This window comes from Penicillium verhagenii, assembly GCF_028828195.1.
Source record: "Penicillium verhagenii strain IBT 33310 chromosome Unknown utg000008l_segment0_segment0, whole genome shotgun sequence".
Classification (NCBI taxonomy): domain Eukaryota; kingdom Fungi; phylum Ascomycota; class Eurotiomycetes; order Eurotiales; family Aspergillaceae; genus Penicillium; species Penicillium verhagenii.
Window position 1 is genome coordinate 254,696 of NW_026643172.1, and position 20,645 is coordinate 275,340.

Sequence of the window (20,645 nt, forward strand, 5' to 3'; positions counted from 1 at the left end):
GTCAACTGTCATTGGTCAAGTTTACGTTGCGAGGTCGGCGGGGTCGATATAGTATTATAGATACAGTATGGAAAGATCCATACATGGAAATTTTTCTTTTTGACAACATCTCCAAAGTTTCAGTGTACATGTATATAGTAGTATACAAGGTCCTTGTACGAACCTTGGAAAGACCGGTAGTTAACCTGGGACATCTGGAATGAAGTTTGTAATGTTTCATAGCTAAAATCTTAGAAAACACACATTTGCTTGAGCTCCACCAGGCAGTAAAGTGGGATGACACCCCGCATGGGAAGAACTAACAAGTATAGTAGTAGGTACCCAAAAACACTTCCAAAGTTGGAACTCAGTAGACAAAATCCACTTGGGCAGCAGTGCCAGATTCAAGCACCTCACTTAGTCGCCTTGGAACCTAATTCACGCGGCATTTCCCCATTCTCTGCCATCTCATCCAATACTTTCTCCGCAACTTTCATAGCATCCACACCAGCCGGAGCACCACAGTAGACAGTAGCGTGTATGATAGCCTCACGAATCTCCAGCTCACTCAAACCATTATTGCGAGCTCCCCGAATGTGAACAGCTAGTTCTGGTCCACGGCCCAGGGCCATCAACATGCCGATATTGAGAAGACTGCGATCTCTCCGTTCTAGACCTGGCCTAGTCCAAACGTTGCCCCAGGCCCATTCGGTGATGTGTTCTTGACCTGGTCGAGAAAATTCGGTTGACCCGTTCTCCAGAGCTCTATCGACGTAGGCTGACCCGACAACGGCGCGGCGGACCTTGAGACCCTCTTCGAAGAGGGCCTTGTGGAGGTCGTCGAACTTGGGATCTGTGGACATTTTGGGGGGGGGGGGGGGGGGAGGATGGAGATCTTGCGTGGAGAAAAGGAAATATATGTTGTTTTCTAATGACTGAAATGTACAGAAAGCAAAAGCAAACGGATTTGAGAAAGATGTTTCAAATGTTTCTGGAATTGAACCATTAGCCGAGAATATGCAAGCAGATCGTCATCACTTGATGACCTGTACAAACATTGAACACAAAACATTTGAACATTTCAAATCAATGGCTTCCGATCTCCTAATGCTCTACTTCCCCTTGTTCCTCATTTTGCCATTTTTCATTCCCTCCCAGATAACGAAAAACAACCCTCGAATCTAGATCCTTACACCGCACATCCTCACTAGCACCCTCATATATCGTCAATCCCGCACCACCAAGCACATTCCTCGATTCCACCCTCCGAGCCATCTCAACCGCCAATGAAAAATCTTTTCGCATTAATTGAACTTTGAATCCATCCTGATACCCATTCGAAGAAGGTGCTTCGGGATAAACACCAGGAACAGGACAAAATCGATCGCAAACCGTATTCTGCGCCGTCCCAGCTGCAAATACTTTAGCCAATATGCGAGGATCAAGTCCAGAGCGCATTCCCATATCCATGGCCTCTGAACACGCAATTGCAATTATCCCGGAGAGATAATTATTGGAGAGCCTAGCCGCAAGTCCAAGGGATGGTCCACCGCATGGAATAACTGTTGATCCCATTGACAATAGCAATTCCTTTATTTGATTGAGTTCCGGAGTCTCATCTTCTGAACAACCGACGAAGAATGCGAGAGTACCCTTTTTTGCACCGATAACTCCACCACTAACTGGGGCGTCATAGAAAAGTGTTGAGGGAGAGAGATTGCTTATGTGGTCTCGTACTTCGAGGAAGCTCGCTGTGTCGATGGTTGAACAGTCGATTAGAAGTTTGCCGGCGAGCTCAGCTGAACAGATCCCATCTGCGCATAGGTAGACTTTTTTAACATGCTTCCCTTCCGGTAGCATTGTGAGAATTATTCTCTGCAAATCGAATCAGCATAGATACTTTTTAATTAACGAGAAAGGCCAAAAGATGGAATAGCCATGGACATCTGGAAGCTCATAGCACGTACCGATTGATCCGCAACATCCTTTGGATTCACACATCGGACCACTCTTTGCGGATATTTGGCAAATAATTCATTCATCAGAGGTGTGACGATATCGAAAATGTAAATCTTGACCGTCGGTGGTAGCTTTTCGGCCAAATGGACCACCATCCACATCCCCATGGCCCCAAGGCCAATAAAACCAACAGATTCGACACCTACAAGTGTCATGTTTGTATAGAGTGAGAGTACCTAAAAAAAAAATTCAGGTTGATAAGTGTTCCGTAGACTACTAGTATTATCTTGACCTGAGTATCTTTGTTCAGGCATGTCATATGATGTCAGGTCAGGCTGCGCAGGCCCGAAGAACAAGGGCGTTACCCAGAAGCCAATGAGGAGCTGACTTCCCAGTTTCCCCTCAAATTTTCATGGTACAAAGTCCGAATACCTTCGCTATTTATCCCTGTGACAAGGGTGAAACACCCTACGTCATGTTACAGGGGTTCCCCAGACATGATCTATGTTCCCCGCAATTTTCCAGCCCAACTCCATTGATGGTACCTAGTATGGCTCCCTTCCAAGGTTAGCATGGACTTACCGCGGGACATACTGTAGATACACAAGGGATTGATGGCAGTCAAGAAGAATTATGTATGTACTGAATTTGTGGTGAGTACCTAGAAGATTTCGCGGAATAGTAAGACCTCATCCAAATCAACATTTGAAGCTGGAGAGACTGAAACATATCCGCAGATGGATAGGGGAATATTGAGACAAATACACGAGACAGCCGCCTATACGGCAGGGACAAAGAATAATACCGGAAATCACACCTAAATAGAGTACCCGTCATTCTCCTCTGGCAATTGCTCTCGGACGCTTTCGCCGTATACAGTCAACGGAATAGAGATTTCAAATGATTCACATCCCAAATGTTCCAGGGCAGAAAGAACCTGACCTCGATCATCGGACGAAATAGTCTCAAGCAATTTTGTGCCCGAAGGCCCCCGGCCACTCTCGTTGAGTATATTCGGTGTCACAAATTCGAAGCGCAGGTCCCAATCGAGGGTCACGCCACTGGTGAGAATAGTTGGGGTTGCAGTAGTAGGAATAGCAGGGCTAAAAACCACACGGGTGGCGTATAGGGTATTTTCAAACAGGGATGCATGGATGCGACGCGTAGTTCGGTGGATACTGGCGTTTGATCGAACAGCCAGAGTAGGCACGACCTTTTCAGATGTTTCCAACGAAGCTCGAACAGCATAACATGGGATGGCAGCGTTGCCGAAATCCACGGTAGCAATAATAGTTTCGCCAATTCGATGTACAGGACGGTTGAGAACAACAACAGCGATGCGCTGGCCATCACGGGCAATCTCAAATCTATTTGGACTGCGCCGTGATGATTGGGCTGTTTGGTTACTGCGAAGAATTGCCATGTCGATGATGTCCTTGCAAGAAAGGGGCTGGGGAGGGCCGTCAAAGCTTGCTCGGCGCTCTGGAAGCGCACCCGGTGGGAAGAGTGAATTTGATCGTGCGCGCTTTTCAAGAATCTCATCGACATAGGAAATGAAGTCCCCGGCCGAGTTCCAAAGTCCACTTAAGCTCTTCGGTTGTGCAACCACAGGGGTGGTAGGTCCAACCTTTTGAACTTTGGCTTCATCACGCAGAAGCACATATGGAGACATTAAATCATGACCCAGGACGTCTCCGTTTTCTGCAAGGCTATTAGCAATTGGAAAGGCCGCGGTGATGGATTTTCTTACCATTAACTCCACTATATACACGGAACGGGATGTTGATGCGGTTGACACGTTGAGTGTCATTGGGCGCGCTGGGTCGTTGAGTTCCGATCACAAGATTGTAAGATATCTTGATGGCCTTTCCTTTGTGACTCGCCGGGAGTCCCCTGGGAAGGGAGAAGGAGAAGGAGAAAGATTGTTCTTCTCCTGGCGCCAGTCGCAAATCTACAAAAAGAAGTGACTGTGGGGTAGAGAGCAGCGGAATTGAGCGCGACGAAGCAACACCACGCATGTCTCGCAGACCGTCCAGTTCGTTGTTTGATAGCAACCCACTGATCGATTCCTCAATGGCGTTCCACTTGAGTGCGCCCCAGAAACCACCACCCCCCTTGCGAGAACGTTCAGTACTGGCCGCGCTTGGTCGTCCAGGAAGCCCACCTGTGCCGGGTTGGCCACCAACCACTCCTTTGCGTTTCACCTCATCAAACACAGACTGGTTGACCAGGGAGCCGTCAACTGTAAATGATGCACTGATCTGGGCGTAGCCCATCAGCAGCGCCTGGCTGTCTGTGGGCTGGACCGAGGAGGGAGCAACGCTGGAGTAGTGTCTTGCATGTCGGGCTGGAGGAGGTGCACGTCCTCCTTGAGCCGAATAGTTTGTATACTCCGATGCTAACGTTTCGCTCGAGTGATCACTGACCGAGTAAAATTCGCCGCTACTTCGACTGCTCCCATTAACACTAGTTGCTGATATAATCCGTGTGACTTGCTGGTGCGATGGAGGACCTAGCCCCGATGGATCCCTCCTCGGGGGTTTGGCTGGTGACTGGAGTCTGTCGGACTTGGGTGAAGGGGACGGGGCGGGGCGGTTGGATTCGTTTGGATTCGCAGCTGGAAACTTGAAATCAAAGGAGGGTAGCTGAGGTCTTCGTGCAAGGCGTAATGGCTCGATTGGATCCACGGGGCTTTCAGCAATGGACCCCGGGCGACTTGTGCATCCCGAATTATTGGTGTCAACTCGTAGGCTTCCGAGAGCAGATTCGTCAGATTCTCTTAGTGGTAAGCCACGCATGGGAGCTCTGGCAGCTAAGATAAAGATTGGTTTAGCTCATATATACTACTGAGGGCAATGCACACGCGTCGAGCATACCTTTTCGATAAGAATCATCATAACTGTCATTCCTCCGGGGTGTGATCTGAAGACTGGTTGAGCGCCCATGACCCCTAGCAGGCTTGCCCCGACTATAATGCGGCGAAGGTGAAGCATCTGGCAGGCCTTCACTATCTATTGAAAGGATTGATACTGATCGTTTATTGCTGTGACCAGGTTGCCAGCTTCGGGGGGTGGAGGAGGGGTTGCCAGCGGGCGGGAAGCTCTGGGATGCAACGAGTGGGGAGCTCAGGGATGAAGCGGTGCGATGGGCTGTTGGTCTCCTGGGCGAGCCGATCGAGTAGGAGCGTCTGTCCGAAAAGAGTCTCTGGGGTGATTTGAAACCAAAAAAGGAGTCGGAGTGATTGGTGCTGGAGTGGTTGGCGACTCGAGATGCCTTGCGCTGATGTTGACCCTCACCAGGGTTGGTATCGGACCTGATCTCGGCCACGTTCTTGAATGTTATAGTACATTCCACGTTCTCCCCCGCAAAGATTGTCTGGTCCTTCCATTTCACAAAGACCTGGATGTTGGACGGCATTGCGTCGCGGTTAGCATATGGGCCGGAAGCTGTCTTGGAGGCGGATCTCGCGGGGCGAAGGAATTGAGGGGAATCAAAGGCGGTTGAAGCAGGTCATCAAGGAGTGTGCCGACATTTGAAACCTCTCATGTCGAAAGCGCCATGATGTGAGGCCAAGGCAGGTTCGAGGTGCAAGGTACATGTATTTGCTGCCGAGGCGGAGATCAGCGAGTTGCGTGACGGGTGCCTCCACAGTTCGAGCTCCGGTTCGTATTAGTTTAACTTGGCCCGAACTCTTACCTGTTGGTACCTATCAACATTTCAGAAGATGTTTTTGTATGTTTACTACTGGTACTTTTTTTTTTTTTTTTTGACTACATGATATGTCGATTGCAAAAAGAGGTCAATACTTGAAAGCTGTACGCCCCCTTCCACTAAACAAATCAGCTGTAGGGAGATGCTATCCAAAAAAAGGAGCTGGCCTAGTAAACAACATCTGGACTTTAGCTTTCACTGAAAATTCCAGGTCAACTACTAGTTGACTAGTAGTACATCTACATAACCCTTTTGGGGGAAGCTATGGCACATGCAAGGTATCTCAAGTTTCAGATAAGTCAATTATGTATGCGTACTAGTAGTATTCTGGCACTATCCCATGTTCTGGGTCTCACAAAAGAACGATAAAGTAGTAGATCGTCATTGTCAAGTCCATGCGGAGATTGCCCCGTTTATATCAAAGAAAAAGCACCATAGTATACATTGTTTGCCTGCCCAGGTGCTGATGGGCAAGTAAACTCCAACTTCGAAATAGTGTACAGAAAAGCCCCGACTGCATATGTGACAGCTTGCTTTATTCCTTACTCCCCTTATTTTCGTGATCCTCCACATCCTCCACATCTTTTCTATACAACATTTTGGAGTCGGATGAGGAGACAGCACTCTTGGTCATTGGTCGCAGACCAAGCTCAGCCATGTGGCCCCAGATGCGCTCATGTCGCGCCTCCCACCGTGTGCGCCGACTTTCGATTTCCTCCGCCTTCGGCCTCCACTTGCTCTTCAAGATGCGGCGAATCGACTCGGGTGAAATTTTGAACTCTTCTGCCAATACCGATGTTGTAAATTTGTCCGGTGCACTTGCATGTAAGCTTCGGATTCCATCAAGAGCGTCGGGTGAGAGTTTCTTGGGGGGGTTCCAACCGGTCGGGAACTTCTTGTCGAGTGCACTTTTTTGAGTTTTCCAGGGCTCGGGAGTCTTTTTCTTCGGTAGGACTTGCTTTGCCTTGTCCAACCTATTGTCCTTGTCGGAGTTTTTGAAGGGCTTGCGATCCTTGCGATCCTTGCGGTCCTTATTCTTCTGCTTTGAATCGTGGTTTTTCTTGGACGATTTCGCCGAGTCCGTAGATGGTCCTTGAAATTCGGAGGCTAAACGTGGGGTATTGATAGATTTGGAGGCCTGTGGGGGCTTAGAGGAAGAGGTTTTTTGAGGTTCAGTGGTTGCATTTTGCAGTTGTTCCTGTATCTGACGGGATGGAATAGTCGAGCTGAACAGTCTGGCTTGGCAGAGCGCTTGCGGAATGCGCGCACTGCGAGGAGTCTCAGAGCGAAATAGGCTGCGGAATACTGTCGGCAGCGCTAGCCTGGACGAGGCAGCGCAGGGGGATGCCATTTTCAAATATTGCCTTTGTCTGATGCCAAAGGAGAGAAAAAGCGCGATTGGAAAGGATAGAAATGCGCCACCGATAAGATAACGATCTTAGTGCCATTATCTTGAGGTGTCAAGATCAGTCCAATCCATGTTCCATGTTCCAGACTCTAGAGGCTCATTTATGTGCACCATCTACATTAAACATCCATTGATCAATCTATGGATTTTTCAATGTTCAAATTTTAGGTCTCAAATGCGATATCTTTCAAATACTGTCCCATAAATAAGGGAGCTTTCGAATATCATTAAGGTCCACGCAATGGCATTATGGCACACCGGCAATTTCCATACGTATTGATGCATACTGCAGTAGATATGCACCCAACCTTGGAATGCTTTAGAATAGTTGATATACATTATACAATCTTTATGATTGTTCGTTGCTTCAAACATCTCCTTTGGGGCCCTCTTCACCATCGTCACAGCTCTGACAAACGGCAGGTTCGGGCGAGTGCTTTTCCAACCCTTCCATTTCAAAACCTTCATCACCATTTCCATTTACAGTCGAATCTGTTGTCACAAGATCTGGGTGGTAAGTATCGGAGATTGACCACATAGTCTCAAGTCCCTCGGTACTCGATGTCGAATTACCACGGCGAGGGTGAGCATTGGGCTTTTTGCTGCTGGGAGGGTATGACAGAGGAAGACTCCTCGGTTTGGAGTTCAAGGAGCTGATTTCGCGGCGGAGGATATATCGACGGAATAGGGGAGACATGGTGGGAAGGTTGACACAGACGACGCCAATGCTAGTTTCGACCGACGTCCATATGGTTCCTTGGGTATTGGCCCCTAAGAATTAGAAAGATAAGTTAGCGATGTAATCAAGGTCATGCAGATAGGGATGGAATGCGAGATCATTCCGAGACTCACATAGTGGATCTGGATCCTCCGGGGATGTCAAAAGTGCTATTCGAATGACGCTGACAACTGTGACGCTATTTGGTTTTTGATTATCGTTAGTTATTTCTCGAGTGGATGTTTAAATTGCGAAGTTTTACTCACAAAGCCCCGAGGGTAAACACAGCAATGAGACCAAGCCTTTCACCAGCTGGTCGATGCAGGCCCCAGACAATGGGAATGGGTAGAACCAATAGTAGAACGTCCGTTGCAAGGTTGGTCCCAGCAATAGCACGGAAGTAAGTCATTGTGTGAAGGCAGCGTCCAGGGATGTCGTTGTTCCAGAACTTCGCCAGTGGCTCGCAAGCCAGCAGACCGCTAGCCAAGGCCCCAACAAACCAGGCAAAGAGCATCCCACTAATTGTATACAATGCTATTCGAATCTTTCGACCGCCACTGAACAATCTCCAGTAAAATAGCACCATGGTTACCTTGATCGCTGGCATGCAGATTGTGTAGATCATGATCACCGAGTATAGTGTCTGAAAATCGGTCAACTATTTCATTCTTCAACCAGCCAGTATGCAGATTTGAAAAACAAACCTTAGTCGTGCAAGTGATCGAACCCGCTTCATTTGAGACAGTCGCGCCATGTTGGCCCATATGACAGTGCACGCCTATCGACGATCCAAGGTAAGTTGATGCCATAGTAGAAAATGTATATGCGTAACTTGCATTGGTGTAGTGAAGTACTTACTGACGAACTGACTGATGTTGAAAGCGTAAGAAAGAATCTATCCACAGAGACAATTAGCTTCAACATCCCAAATTGAGGGTCGCCTTTGGCACTGAGATTTACCAGGGCAAATAAACTGCACCAATCATCCCACCATAAACCAGACCGCATCATCCACCGAGAAAAGAATCGCAAAGCATCGGAAGCGGTCGCCAAGATAATCAAAGCGACCGAGACACCCACAACGAGCGGCTGCTGGCCTGTCAAGGCCATCTTCAAGAAAGGAAGGTCAATCAGCCTGACTGACCAGGAGAAGTGAACATGAGTGGCTTATTGAACTTGATGTAGCCAGGGATGACCGTAGGTTAGATTATATGATCAATTGATCCTTCGAAGCACGATCATCTATGGATATACTAATTAAGGTAAGAAAGAGTAGTAACGACCGCACATCGATTGTATATGCAGTATGTACGTGGGTGATCCTAAAATCCTCACCTTATCAACACCAGCCCAAAATCCATACATTCCAAAGCTACAACCCGATCCACGCAATGTTACCAAATCCATGTCATCTACCGGATTTCCATATTTGTTACATGAATTATTCAATTACCCATATTTGAAATGTCACCTTTCAACCCGTCTTGAAAGGTTGAAGCCTCGGAGACGACCCTAGCAGCAGGTCTTTTACCGGTAAACAATACACAAATCAGACAAGCTCTTAAGTTTGTCAAATGATGAAAATAATGAATTGGACCCGCTGGGGGTAGCACCTTATGCAGATCAATGTCTACATTAGAAATGAGACTGTCATCCTCCCCAATGAAGGGCCAACGAGGCTGTCGACCGATTGGCTCGTCTAGAGGACAATTGCAGGTTTGTGAGAACGGGTAGTAACACCTTGCGATGGATCGGCACCGTGCATGACGCTAGGGCGGATGATATGCAATTAGACTGGCTGAACGTATCGGATTCAGTCCCCTGACTCGGTCTGGCGAAGATGGAATTTCTTTGCGAACCATTGCGAACAGTTGATTTTTAAGCATTCGTCTCACACGCTGTCATTGTTTCAAGAACGTGTTCCGAGAAAAGCGAGTAAAGTCGTTTGAGAAGGAGAATGCCCAGGTGGATAATTAAAATCTCAAGTTGATGAGTAAATCTGTTTCATGACCACACCAACACCACACTGGGGAGTCGTAACAAACAATGCTATGGTGGGGTTGACCTGTCACATTTAACTATGGATCAGCGATGTTGGTTGGCCGTTAAGCTTCTCCCTGCACGGTTCCTTGTACAAAGGACTGAAGCAATAATCGGCGCAAGGGTTGTCTTTCTCATTCTTTTTCAGATGTTGGTGGGGTTACAATTTCATATCGGAGTACCTCCGTTTTACTACGGCCACTCTGATTCGGATTACCTAAGTTCCAAGGTTTTGACCCATTGAGACAAGACTTACGAGTATTCCTATCCAAAACTTGAGTTAGTAGTCACTTGAAAAAAAAGCAACGGAGCCCGATACAAATACGACGTGTCAGACGCAGTAGCCCGAGCACTTGAGGCGTTCAAATGTTGGGGGATTTGTTGTTGCCAGTAGTACGTACTAACAGTATGTACCTATCCTTAAGTTTTAACCGGTTTGCGTAAACAAAAACAAAGGGCTGCCGAGGGAAGAATTTGTATGGAGAATCTTAGCCGTGAGCTGTGATTATGTATAGTATCTTAGTATGAGACTACATGTTGTTGTAAATTTCATGGCCACATGCAGGGACTCGTGCCCGGTCCCCACATACCCTGTGCTTCTCGAATCTCATGTATGTACACAAAGGGAAAATGAAGCGAGAAAAAAAAACCAAAAGATAAAAAAAGGGGAAAGGAGAAAGGTAGGATAATCATAATCCCACAAGCCACATATCAGCAAGCGTCTGTAGTCGGCCCAAGCGAATCAATTAATTGCACACCTCCTTCTAATTTTTGCAGACTCGCAAACGAGTAGCTGCGAAGCTTGTCCCCTTTCCAGGCCAGAAGTCCGGCGAGGGAAAATGCAAAAATGCTGAACAGCGCCATCATTCCAAACACCCAGGCCGTACCAACAGCCGCTTGCCACTCGCCAATAAAGAAGGGAATGGTCAGACCGAGTGCCAATCGACAAAAATTGAGGATACTCACCACTTCTTGTGAGTAATCTGTAAAACATTCCACGCCATAGTTCACTATGACAGGAACGAGTGAGACCTCGCTGAGCTGCAACAAGAAGATGGCCAGTCCCAGGACCATATAATGCAAATGATACTGCAAGCCAGCACCGAAGATTCCCAGGGCAACAGGAAGCAAGATGGCTGGCATACAGAGCAAAGGGAAAAGTCGATTCTCAGGCTTCCAGACACCATTACAGTACCGACGGGTGAACCACAACGGAATGCGATCATTGAGTAAAACCCCCCATATCTCCGCAGCTGCTACACCAATCCACTGGACGAAAGTGAAACAGGCCACTTGTAGAGGAGAGAATGAATAGCCGCCATCTTCAATGGAAGTACCCAGGAAAACCGAAGTCAGCGTCACTACACCTACGGCCCATCCGAAGGCTAAGAAGAGCACTGCGCCTGTCACAATGGTCACTGGACATGCAGCAACAAAGAGCAAAGCCTTGGCAGACCGCCGACCATCATCCTTGGACTGTGGGACAGTCGCGGTACCCGGCAAGAAAGTAGCAATCCGGTTGGAGAGCCATCCTTCGGGAAGGGTAGGGTAAACTTTGCCATCACGCGAGAAGCCAGTCTCCTCCAGAAAAAGAAACACAATGATCGCAAGAATTCCCTCTGCACCAACGCCCCACCAGAATTGAATCGACCAAGGAGCATACTCAACAATAAACCCACTCAAAGTCGGTCCGAATTGAACACCGAACAGGGTACATACGCTGTAGACAGCGAATGCTTTCCCACGCTGGTGGAGGAAAAAGAGATCCAAGATAGTTCCAGCCCCAATGGTCGAGGCTACGGAGCCAAACGTTCCTCCGATCCAGCGAGAGATGATAAAGGGGATGTAATGGTTTCGCCCGGTCATGGATGCGGACCAGACGCTACACCCTAGCATCCCAAGTAAACCCCAAAATATACAAGAGCTTCGCCCTATCCTCTGGGCCAGAATAGCCCAGAGGAAAGGCCCAGTGGCCAGTCCCGCAATCCCGGCAGATGCCTATCATGCAGGGGTGTGTCAGTAAGGCTTCAAATAAAGCTGACCGAAGAATCGTAAAACGAAAGGGGAAGGAAAAGCAAAAGCAAAAGGACCCAGGATCGTCTAATAAGAAAAAGAAAAGAAAACGGCCAAAAAAAGATTTTAACCACAATAATCCACGTGGAAATCGCGTGAGAATTGCCACGCTTCACGGTCAATGACTTACCGAGTAGGATAACTCGTTTGCAGTCTTGTGGTAAGTCTTTGCTTGTGCGAAAAATCCTGACTGGTTGGCTAAGGTCTGCGCAATTCCTATCCAAGTGCATAAAGAGACCAAGCTTAAAACACCAATTTTCTTCCGTAGTGGCCAATTCAAAGGATCTGCTGGGTTATTGCTGGGTTGTGGTACCAGTAACAATCCCGATGGTGTATGCTTCAACTTCCCCGGCATATTGTTTCTCTCGAGATCTTCGAGTATATCCATGATATCGATATGTGTGTGTATTTAAAGAAAAGAATTGAAAAAAAAAAAAAAATTCACAACATCAAAAGAGAAGAAGAAGGGAATGATGGAGATAATAGGGAGAGCAGGGAGAGCAGGGAGAGCCGGGACTATACATTAGCACCAAGAGGTCGGAGATGGAGCCAGAGGGAAAAAAAAAAGTAACTAAAAGAAAGGCTAGAGGATGTGTTCGAGAAGATCTGAAAAATGAGAATAACAGGAAAATGAACAAGTCAGAAACACCGGCAGTTTACATGAGAACCTGGGAAGCATCCATGGGGGTCATGGCAATCTGGGCAATTAGGGTAGGGGCATCCCCAAGTGTAACTAGGCACAACCCTTCAATTCTATACTGTATCATATACATCTCATCCGCTTGTACATTTTTACAGTGTATTGATTAGTTTCCATTAATCCATGCGGGACTTGGGCCCCCGGGGATCCACCACATTCAGAAAATGGTGGGGCTAGCGATCATACTAGTCGCTCTCTAGTTAACTCTGATGCATTGGAATGGCACCTTGCATGGGTGAGGTACCCCCCCCCCCCAGATAATGTTTGAGTATTTCCACTTTTTCATTCCCCCTTCTGGTATTGTGTTCATGGGGAAAGGATATCTTGCAAGCTGAAACCAGAAGAAAAGCCGTGGCATTTGACTATCGGAATATTAAACATGGCCATCGAACAGACTGCAAGTGGATTCTATACCCCGGATTACTCTAAATAAGAAACAAATGGAAACAGAGAAACAACAGGAGCCCCGCACTAACGAGTATGTCCTGCCTAGTCCACTGGTCCTCGTCATGACTTCAAAATTTTGATTGTCGGGTGTGGGTTAGGTATGTAATAATGAAGCAGTCCTTTACTCTTGACATTTGGAGAAATTAACAGATCGAGGTAATAGGTGGTCTAACCTGTGCGATCGCATGTCTTCGAGAAGGACTTCAAGTAACAATGGTGGAGCAAGCGCATGAGCTAGGAGAGGTAAGACAGACCAAAGATGATTTCTTGAAAACACCAAGCCAACCACCAACCATCCAACTAGATCGGCGCTGGGATCCAGATGCCGCCCAACGCGGTGCGAGTCATGGCCGATTTTGGTTTAGTCGAGGAGCTCGAGAAAGCCGGTGCAGTCAACATCTCTTCTCACTCTCTCCTCAAATATACCAATGGTGATTCCATCGCCAACCGACCCGGTCACGCATGGCAGCGAAAACACTTTGGACAAGCTTGGTATGTAATCCACCGTGCTGACTACCACCGTGTCTTGCGCGAGGAAGCCACTAGACTGGGCGCGAAGATTCGTCTTGCGTCGGAAGTTATTTCGGCCGACTCGAAGACCACCTCGGTACTACTTGCTTCGCAGGAGAGACTATATGCGGACATCATTATCGGTGCAGATGGTATGTGACACGATGGCAATTTTGTACCCACTTTGATGTAAATATGTACCAAGTTTCTGACCTGCATATGATCTCATCTAGGGCTGCGGTCAGTAGTTCGTGATGAGGTCCTTGGGTATCATGTTGATCCTAGTGACACGGGGGACTTGGCCTATCGAGCAACTTTCCCCAAGGAACGGGTCGAGGCTCTTGACAAGTCTTTGATTGAGCCTTCGTTGCGATGCTGGTTAGGACCCCGACAACATGCTGTTTTGTATCCAGTACGCAGCGGGTCCACTTATAACCTTGTTTTAGTGTTCGTTTACCCCTTCCATTCTAATTCATTCTGACGATTTTCCATTGACTTGTCTGTCTTTCCAGTTGCCCTGATGACCTACCACCAGGTGTGGCTACCAAAGAGGGAAATGTCCAAGAGATGCGAAACTTGTTCAAAGGATGGGATCCAAGGCAAGATATCATTGGATTTATATCAACGCTCTACAAGGGTTAACAATACACATATAGATTGACAAAAATGATCGCACAAGTTGACAACGCCCTTAAATGGAAGATCTGTCACATGGAAGAGTTGGATACGTGGTGCAAGGTGAGTGGTCCTCATACAATTACGGCAATCAATGGCAACGAAGCAGTACCTAATAGAACATTCAGGGTTCGATTGCTCTTTTAGGCGATGCCTGTCACCCTACTTTGCCCTACCAAGCACAAGGTGCCGCAATGGCAGTTGAAGATGGAGCTACCCTCGGTGTTCTTCTTGGAAAACTCTCAAGAAGTGATCTCCCTGCCTCCAAAGTTCCCGATGTTCTACGATTATACGAGCTCACTCGCAAGGAAAGAACAACAATCAACGTCCAGGGTGCGGTCGAAAATCAGATGTTATACCATATGAATGATGGACCCGAGGCTGACGCCCGAGACGAAGCATTCACTCACGTTAATTGGGATGACCCTGACCATGAATTTCAATGGGGATGGGGTAATGTGGGATACCTGAAGCGACTGATGGCTTTCAATACCACTGTCGAGGCATGTCGACAATTTGATCATATGATTGCTTAAATTATCGCGAGGCCTGGCAAGTCGCTAGGTATTCTATGATGCACACGATACTAGAGCCCAGAGGGGAAAGCACTGGTAGAAGTGGCAATCAGAAAAAATCACTACTCGAAGTTTCAATGTTGCTTTTTGTCACCATCAATTGAGCGTTGAGGACCCCTTTTCAAATGTATTCCGTGAATATATCGTAAGTGCTCGTTCTTCTCCGTTAAATGTTTATAGAGCGGAGCCTGCGGAGCCTGCGGAGGTATACAGCTCACATGTGTAATTTACATTGATAGCGTTTGCAAAAGAAGGGGTAGACTTCCGGCTTCCATAGCATGGCAACACTCATCAAGTGAGTAACATCCCCTGTGGGGGTTGTTGAACCGGCTGAACTACCAAGTATGGGGGACTCGGGACTCGGGAGAGAGGATAAGTTATAACTTATAACCCCTGGGTGGGGGCAGGTTAACTAGGCGGTGAGTTGGCTGACTAAAGTGCATGGCCATCTCCAGGTGTCGAGAGCTCCAGAATCCAGATGTTCCGTTCCCTCCTTTTGAATAGTAACCGTCACATGACTTTACCACTAAGTGGTGTGCTGACCCAATAGAGGGGGGAACCTCTATTGGGGGGCCTCCCGCCCCGTTTGGTCAGCACACCACTTAGTGGTTAGATCATGTGACGGTTAATACCTGCCGCTTCAAACATTCAAAGCATCTTAAAGCGACAAAATGCTCCAGAAAGTATGGCCTTTTTTAAATCGGTCTTCTGTGTACTTTCAAGTTCTCTCTGATCTCCACCTTGAGATTAACCGGCAGTATCTATCTTACGAAATTCCAGTTTGTGCAGAATATCTTATTCTTGCGGGTGATATTGGGCGCTTAACGGACTATGATGACTATCGCAATTTCCTACAAAAACAGACGGACCGATTCAAATTGGTGTTTCTCATACCTGGAAATCATGAGTTCTACAATGGGACTTTCTCGGCAGGGCTGGAAAAGGCTAGACAACTTGAACGAGAACCTTCCTTAAATGGACGATTTATGGTCCTTCATCAGAAACGATTTGATGTGCCGGGTTCTTGTGTCACTATCCTAGGCTGCACGCTTTGGTCCAAAGTGCCTGATGAATTAACGGATGTCGTCCGGTCAAAGGTCAAAGATTTCCAAAAAATTCAAGGCTGGTCAGTTGATGAGCATAATGCAAGCCATGATTCAGATCTCGCTTGGTTATTGGAAGAGATACATTTGATACATAAGGAAAACGGAAAGACAGAAAAGCGGAGTAAAAAACAATCTATCCTTGTTGTGACACACCACGCTCCTTTACTACAGAGGACATCGAGCCCGCAACACGCCCAGAAGCCTTGGAGTGTTGCCTTTGGAACTGATATTCTACCACAAACACCAGATGGAGTGAGAGTCTGGGTGTTCGGGCACACCCATTATACCACTGATTTCAAGGAGGAGGGGGTAAGAGTTGTGAGCAACCAACGGGGATATGTGCTGCCGTGGAACAATTCGAAGACGCAGGATAGATTTGACGTGAGGAAGGTTATACGTGTATCATGAAGGTTCAACTTCAAGTATGCCTACTTAGCATACATTCATGTGTTTGGTGGATTGTGACCCACCTGTTCATCTCTTAATTTCCTTTTCGAAGCTAAGATCAAAAGCTCAAAAACTTTCATATGAGAATAATAAGCTTAAAAGCTGATCACGAGAACCTTTATAATTAAAACACTTATCTAATTTCAAGGGGATGTTTTGTTTTTCCATGTTCAAATGTTATAGATCCAAAAAAAAAAGGTACTTCAGTAAGCGGGCTGAGATCCCAGAATTCCAGATCGTCTGGAATGGATCGACAATCACTTTTTAGCGTGGAATGAAGCTCCATGTTTGTTGCTCTCATCTTGACCTTTTTCCCTTCTTTTTTTTCTCTTTTCTAAAAAAAAGCTTCATAGTTGGATTATTGGGCTCATAGCTCCAGCCCTGTAATCTCTACTAGTAGTCATTCATTATTGATTTTCATCACTTCTCTCAGCTCCCCCACACCTCCTTTTACCTTCCCCCGCCACACACTCTTTGTTTTCTTTACCCCCGAATTTCCCCCAAACCGACAATTGGGCCTCGAATGCGTTCGTGGAGTGACGTGCGAAACCCCCGCTCAGGGGACTGAGATTTATATCCGACCACTTTGGCTCATGCGATGGCGACCACCGCACCTCTTAGCGCTAAAAGCAAGCTTGCCGGCCCCGGCGCATCCCTCAAAATAACCCCCTCCAATTCCCCGGTTCTGAGACCAGGCACTCGATCTCCCAATAAATCCTGCCATCAATCGACACTTTCCCTTCAGACAGTCCTCGGCACTTCCACCACCACCCCTAATGGATTCTCCAGTCACGATCAAAGCAAGAGCTTCGCGCTGTGCGCAGGTTCTGCTGCCGTCCTTGCCGAACTGGATGATGACGCCAACGTCACACAACGATTTTTTCGAGCTCGTCCCTCCGCTACCAGCGTGAACCCAATATCCTCCTTTTACAACCAAGGAACCCCTCCATCTACACCGGACCCCCGATCACGATCCTTATCCCACATTCGCTCCAACCCCCACCTCAATGTCCCCAATGGATCACCGTCAAGCGAAGGCCCCGATAATGGCAGTCCTCGCGCCTGGTCTTCTAGAGAAAGAGTCAAGGCTGTCACCAGTGTCTCCATTAGCCCCAATGGACGCTTTTTAGCTGTAGGAGAGGTGAGTGCAATACATTAAGAAAACACGACCATCATGCAATGCGGGGGATGGGATTTGACAGTGGGTTAGACCGGTTACAATCCTCGAGTTTTGATCTTTTCAACGGCCAAAGACGCTTTACCTGATGTTCCCCTCTCGATTCTATCGGAACACACATTCGGTGTGCGCAGCATAGCCTTCAGTCCCGACTCCCAATACTTGGCGACGTTGGGCACCATGAACGACGGGTTTCTCTTGATTTGGGCCATTAACCTCAAGAATGGGTCTGCCAGATTACACTCGGCAAACAAATGCACGGCTTTTATTCGCGACATGTGCTGGGTTGGCCAGTCATTGGTGACGTATGTTCCCAACAACATTCAAAATATGTGATAGACGACTAATGGACCGATAGAACCGGTGTGCGCCATGTTAAAGTATGGAGACTACCTGTTCCTCAACGCCCCGTGTCCCCAACCAAGTCTCGGCTGCATATGGATGGAGCTGCCCCGTCACCAAACCCCGCTCCCAAAGCCCTGTCGGGGAGGAATTGCTTGTTGGGAGCTCTGGGCGATAATACATTCGGTTGTATTTCCAGCATCTCAGACCAAGAAGCGGTGGTTGGCACTGAATCTGGTGCTGTGTGTCTTCTCGATGACCGAGAAGGGGCGCAAAAGTTATCCTTTGTGAGCCAGCTTGGATTTGGCATAACCTCTCTAGCGGTTGATTTCGATCGAGAGGCAATCTGGCTCGGTGGACGTGGAAAGAAAATACAGAAAATGTCTTTCGACGCCCTGCGGACAGCGCCCTCATCGACGCCTGTGTCGCCTGTCAGATCAGGAAAAGTCACCCCAGCACCTGATAAGCAGAGTAAGGCCCCTGCAATCACCTGCATGGGGTCACTTTTCTCGCACCTCGTTACCGTGGAGACAACTCGTGAAATCAACATCTATCCGATGGATGCTTTGCGTGACGAAGGCGAGCAGGAGAGTGGGGAGACTTCGATGCAGGCCCACAGAGACCCAGTACTCGGCATCCGACGCTTCGCGAAGCCAAACGAATTGTCGGCCGACTTTTTTTCCTGGTCACGGAACGGTACTGTGAACTTTTGGGAAGCCCCAGGCAAGTGTGTATCTTCACAAAAGGTGCCACTGGAGCAAGCGGCTGCCGTGGAAGAAGATGTTGCAAATGAATTGAAGGTCCTGAGAGCCTCAGAAAGGGGAGACTGGTTTGTGTCAGGTGACAAATTTGGAGTGCTCAAGCTCCTCTCCACTAAACCATGGGCTTGCGTGAACGAAGCGCGGGCTCATGGCGCGGAGATCACTGACATCGCCATTCATACCACTCCCGATGCTTGCCTCATCGCTAGTTCTGGGCGAGATCGGATGTTGCAACTTTTCCAGAAAACAGAAGACACTTTGCGACTGATCCAAACTATGGATGAACACGTTGGTGCAGTCGGGCAGCTTCTTTTCATGAACGATGGTGAGAGGCTGTTGTCTAGCTCTGCAGACCGGACGGTTATTGTCCGAGAGCGTGCAACCCGCGAAGAAAATGGTGAAACCTCGGTCGCCTATCTTATCTCTCGGATCATCACCTTGAAGGCATCTCCTGTCTCTATGGCGCTCTGCCCTGACGATCCCAATACGCTCTTTGTCTCGACAGTGGACCGAAATGTTTCAAAGTTTGACATTCCTTCAGGCCGACAGCTACACTGCTTCCGAACATCGGATACAGACGTGAATGACGCTGTGGTAATGGGATCATTGACCGTCACGTCGGAGATTCCTGGCCTCTGTCCCAAGCTCCTTATCGGGGTTTCCAGTACAGACAAATCCATTCGGGTTTACGATCTTGAAAGAGATATCCTGCTCACTGGGGAATTCGGCCACACTGAGGGTGTCTGTGACGTTCTGCTTCTGGAAGAAGCTGGCGATTCTGATAAATCGCCCCCAAAACGAAACCTAATATCTGCAGGTATGGATGGCATCTTGATGATTTGGAATTTGTGTGTGCAACCTCAGCCATCTCCGGATCTTCAAAATGGAAACGAAGACGATGGCCCGATGAAGGAGATGGCAGTGGCCAAACCCCCTCTTCGGAAGGTGCTGTCAAGAAGCGAGTTAGCTGGCTTCCGACCTGAAAATCCTCTGGGAACACCTACACCAGTGCGCGAACTCTCTCCGACTTTATCGAGAAAGTTGTCCAAGCTCTCGTTGACGCCATCAAACCTGAAAAACCATTCTCTCGCAGAGACACCATCGCCTGCCAATCGTCTCTCGCCAACCTCGTATACTTCAATCCATCAAAACCGCCGCTCTCCTTCACCAGTGAGCCCGAAATCTAGACCCTCGGCTTCAAGGAAACCCAACGGTATGAGGAACACAAATCGCCGCACATCTCTCGATTTTAGATCTCGCACAAAACAATCGTCCCGCAACGAGCTCGGAAGTTTGGAAATATCTACTGAGCAATTGTGCCGCACTCTTCGAGCGTATCGCAAGAAGCTCAATGCCTCTTCTGAGCAAATAGAAGTGCAAAAAGATCTCGAGCGCGAACTCAGTCTCACTCTTCGCGCTGTCAATGCACGATCGCTCCAAAGTGACGAGAGTGTGGAGAGTGCCGAGACAGAAACAGATAGTAGTGGCAAAGACATGGACCGCAAGCCCAGTTTCTCCTCTATATCTCCAAGGTCGTCTCATCGGCCTCGCCATGCACCCTCGACCCCATCGCTACGTCAAAGAAATCTGCCAAGGGGGTTCAGGAGCCAATCTTACGATGCAACTACTGATGAATAATCACTCCACGTCCTTTCATATGGACTAAAACTCCTCATCTTTCCTTTCCTTGATTACATGATATTGTGGCTATATGATTGTCTCCTACGAGATATGATGGCAGTGCAAAGATTCCTCAATTAGCGCTCAAAACGCCTGTGAAAAAAACCTCATTCCGGTTGTCTTTGTTCCATATTCACTTCCTTTTCTTCCCTTTCTTCATTTTCTTCCCTTTCTAATATTTTTTTGTGGTGATCTATATCTCTTCTTTCTTTCCACGTCTGTCACCATTTTTCTCATCTTCTTTTGCCCATATATCTTTCTACTTTTATAGATGGCGACATCCCTTTTTCCTATTGCTTTTTTCTATTTTTCACTTCTGATGATACCCATATTACTC

At 47.7% G+C, this 20,645-nt stretch overlaps 8 protein-coding genes across 8 annotated transcripts; 2 read left to right on the forward strand and 6 right to left on the reverse strand.

Moving 5' to 3' along the window:
• Nucleotides 1-392: 392 nt before the first annotated feature.
• On the reverse strand, nucleotides 393-842 carry N7466_008076 (CMD-domain-containing protein; the record flags this gene model as incomplete). Its single annotated transcript, XM_057167465.1, has 1 exon — nucleotides 393-842. The coding sequence occupies one exon, from the start codon at nucleotides 840-842 to the stop codon at nucleotides 393-395; it is 450 nt and encodes a 149-aa protein (XP_057018096.1).
• A 241-nt stretch (nucleotides 843-1,083) lies between these two features.
• N7466_008077 (uncharacterized protein) lies at nucleotides 1,084-2,153 on the reverse strand (the record flags this gene model as incomplete). Its single annotated transcript, XM_057167466.1, has 2 exons — nucleotides 1,084-1,854; nucleotides 1,947-2,153. 2 exons carry the CDS (start codon nucleotides 2,151-2,153, stop codon nucleotides 1,084-1,086), a joined length of 978 nt encoding a protein of 325 aa, XP_057018097.1.
• A 602-nt stretch (nucleotides 2,154-2,755) lies between these two features.
• N7466_008078 (putative intracellular protein transport protein (Sat1)) lies at nucleotides 2,756-5,355 on the reverse strand (the record flags this gene model as incomplete). The annotated part of the gene is made up of 3 exons (XM_057167467.1): nucleotides 2,756-3,639; nucleotides 3,689-4,750; nucleotides 4,815-5,355. The coding sequence occupies 3 exons, from the start codon at nucleotides 5,353-5,355 to the stop codon at nucleotides 2,756-2,758; spliced, it is 2,487 nt and encodes an 828-aa protein (XP_057018098.1).
• An 829-nt stretch (nucleotides 5,356-6,184) lies between these two features.
• Nucleotides 6,185-7,000, reverse strand: rrg9 (mitochondrial ribosome assembly protein RRG9; the record flags this gene model as incomplete). Its single annotated transcript, XM_057167468.1, has 1 exon — nucleotides 6,185-7,000. The coding sequence occupies one exon, from the start codon at nucleotides 6,998-7,000 to the stop codon at nucleotides 6,185-6,187; it is 816 nt and encodes a 271-aa protein (XP_057018099.1).
• Nucleotides 7,001-7,424: 424 nt separating this feature from the next.
• N7466_008080 (uncharacterized protein) lies at nucleotides 7,425-8,539 on the reverse strand (the record flags this gene model as incomplete). The annotated part of the gene is made up of 4 exons (XM_057167469.1): nucleotides 7,425-7,828; nucleotides 7,910-7,974; nucleotides 8,042-8,418; nucleotides 8,480-8,539. 4 exons carry the CDS (start codon nucleotides 8,537-8,539, stop codon nucleotides 7,425-7,427), a joined length of 906 nt encoding a protein of 301 aa, XP_057018100.1.
• Nucleotides 8,540-10,526: 1,987 nt separating this feature from the next.
• On the reverse strand, nucleotides 10,527-12,276 carry N7466_008081 (uncharacterized protein; the record flags this gene model as incomplete). Its single annotated transcript, XM_057167470.1, has 2 exons — nucleotides 10,527-11,813; nucleotides 12,019-12,276. The coding sequence occupies 2 exons, from the start codon at nucleotides 12,274-12,276 to the stop codon at nucleotides 10,527-10,529; spliced, it is 1,545 nt and encodes a 514-aa protein (XP_057018101.1).
• A 972-nt stretch (nucleotides 12,277-13,248) lies between these two features.
• On the forward strand, nucleotides 13,249-14,756 carry N7466_008082 (uncharacterized protein; the record flags this gene model as incomplete). The annotated part of the gene is made up of 6 exons (XM_057167471.1): nucleotides 13,249-13,278; nucleotides 13,340-13,697; nucleotides 13,779-13,992; nucleotides 14,058-14,144; nucleotides 14,202-14,283; nucleotides 14,349-14,756. The coding sequence occupies 6 exons, from the start codon at nucleotides 13,249-13,251 to the stop codon at nucleotides 14,754-14,756; spliced, it is 1,179 nt and encodes a 392-aa protein (XP_057018102.1).
• A 2,190-nt stretch (nucleotides 14,757-16,946) lies between these two features.
• On the forward strand, nucleotides 16,947-20,266 carry N7466_008083 (WD40 repeat domain-containing protein; the record flags this gene model as incomplete). The annotated part of the gene is made up of 3 exons (XM_057167472.1): nucleotides 16,947-17,489; nucleotides 17,559-17,830; nucleotides 17,884-20,266. 3 exons carry the CDS (start codon nucleotides 16,947-16,949, stop codon nucleotides 20,264-20,266), a joined length of 3,198 nt encoding a protein of 1,065 aa, XP_057018103.1.
• Between the last annotated feature and the right edge of the window lie 379 nt (nucleotides 20,267-20,645).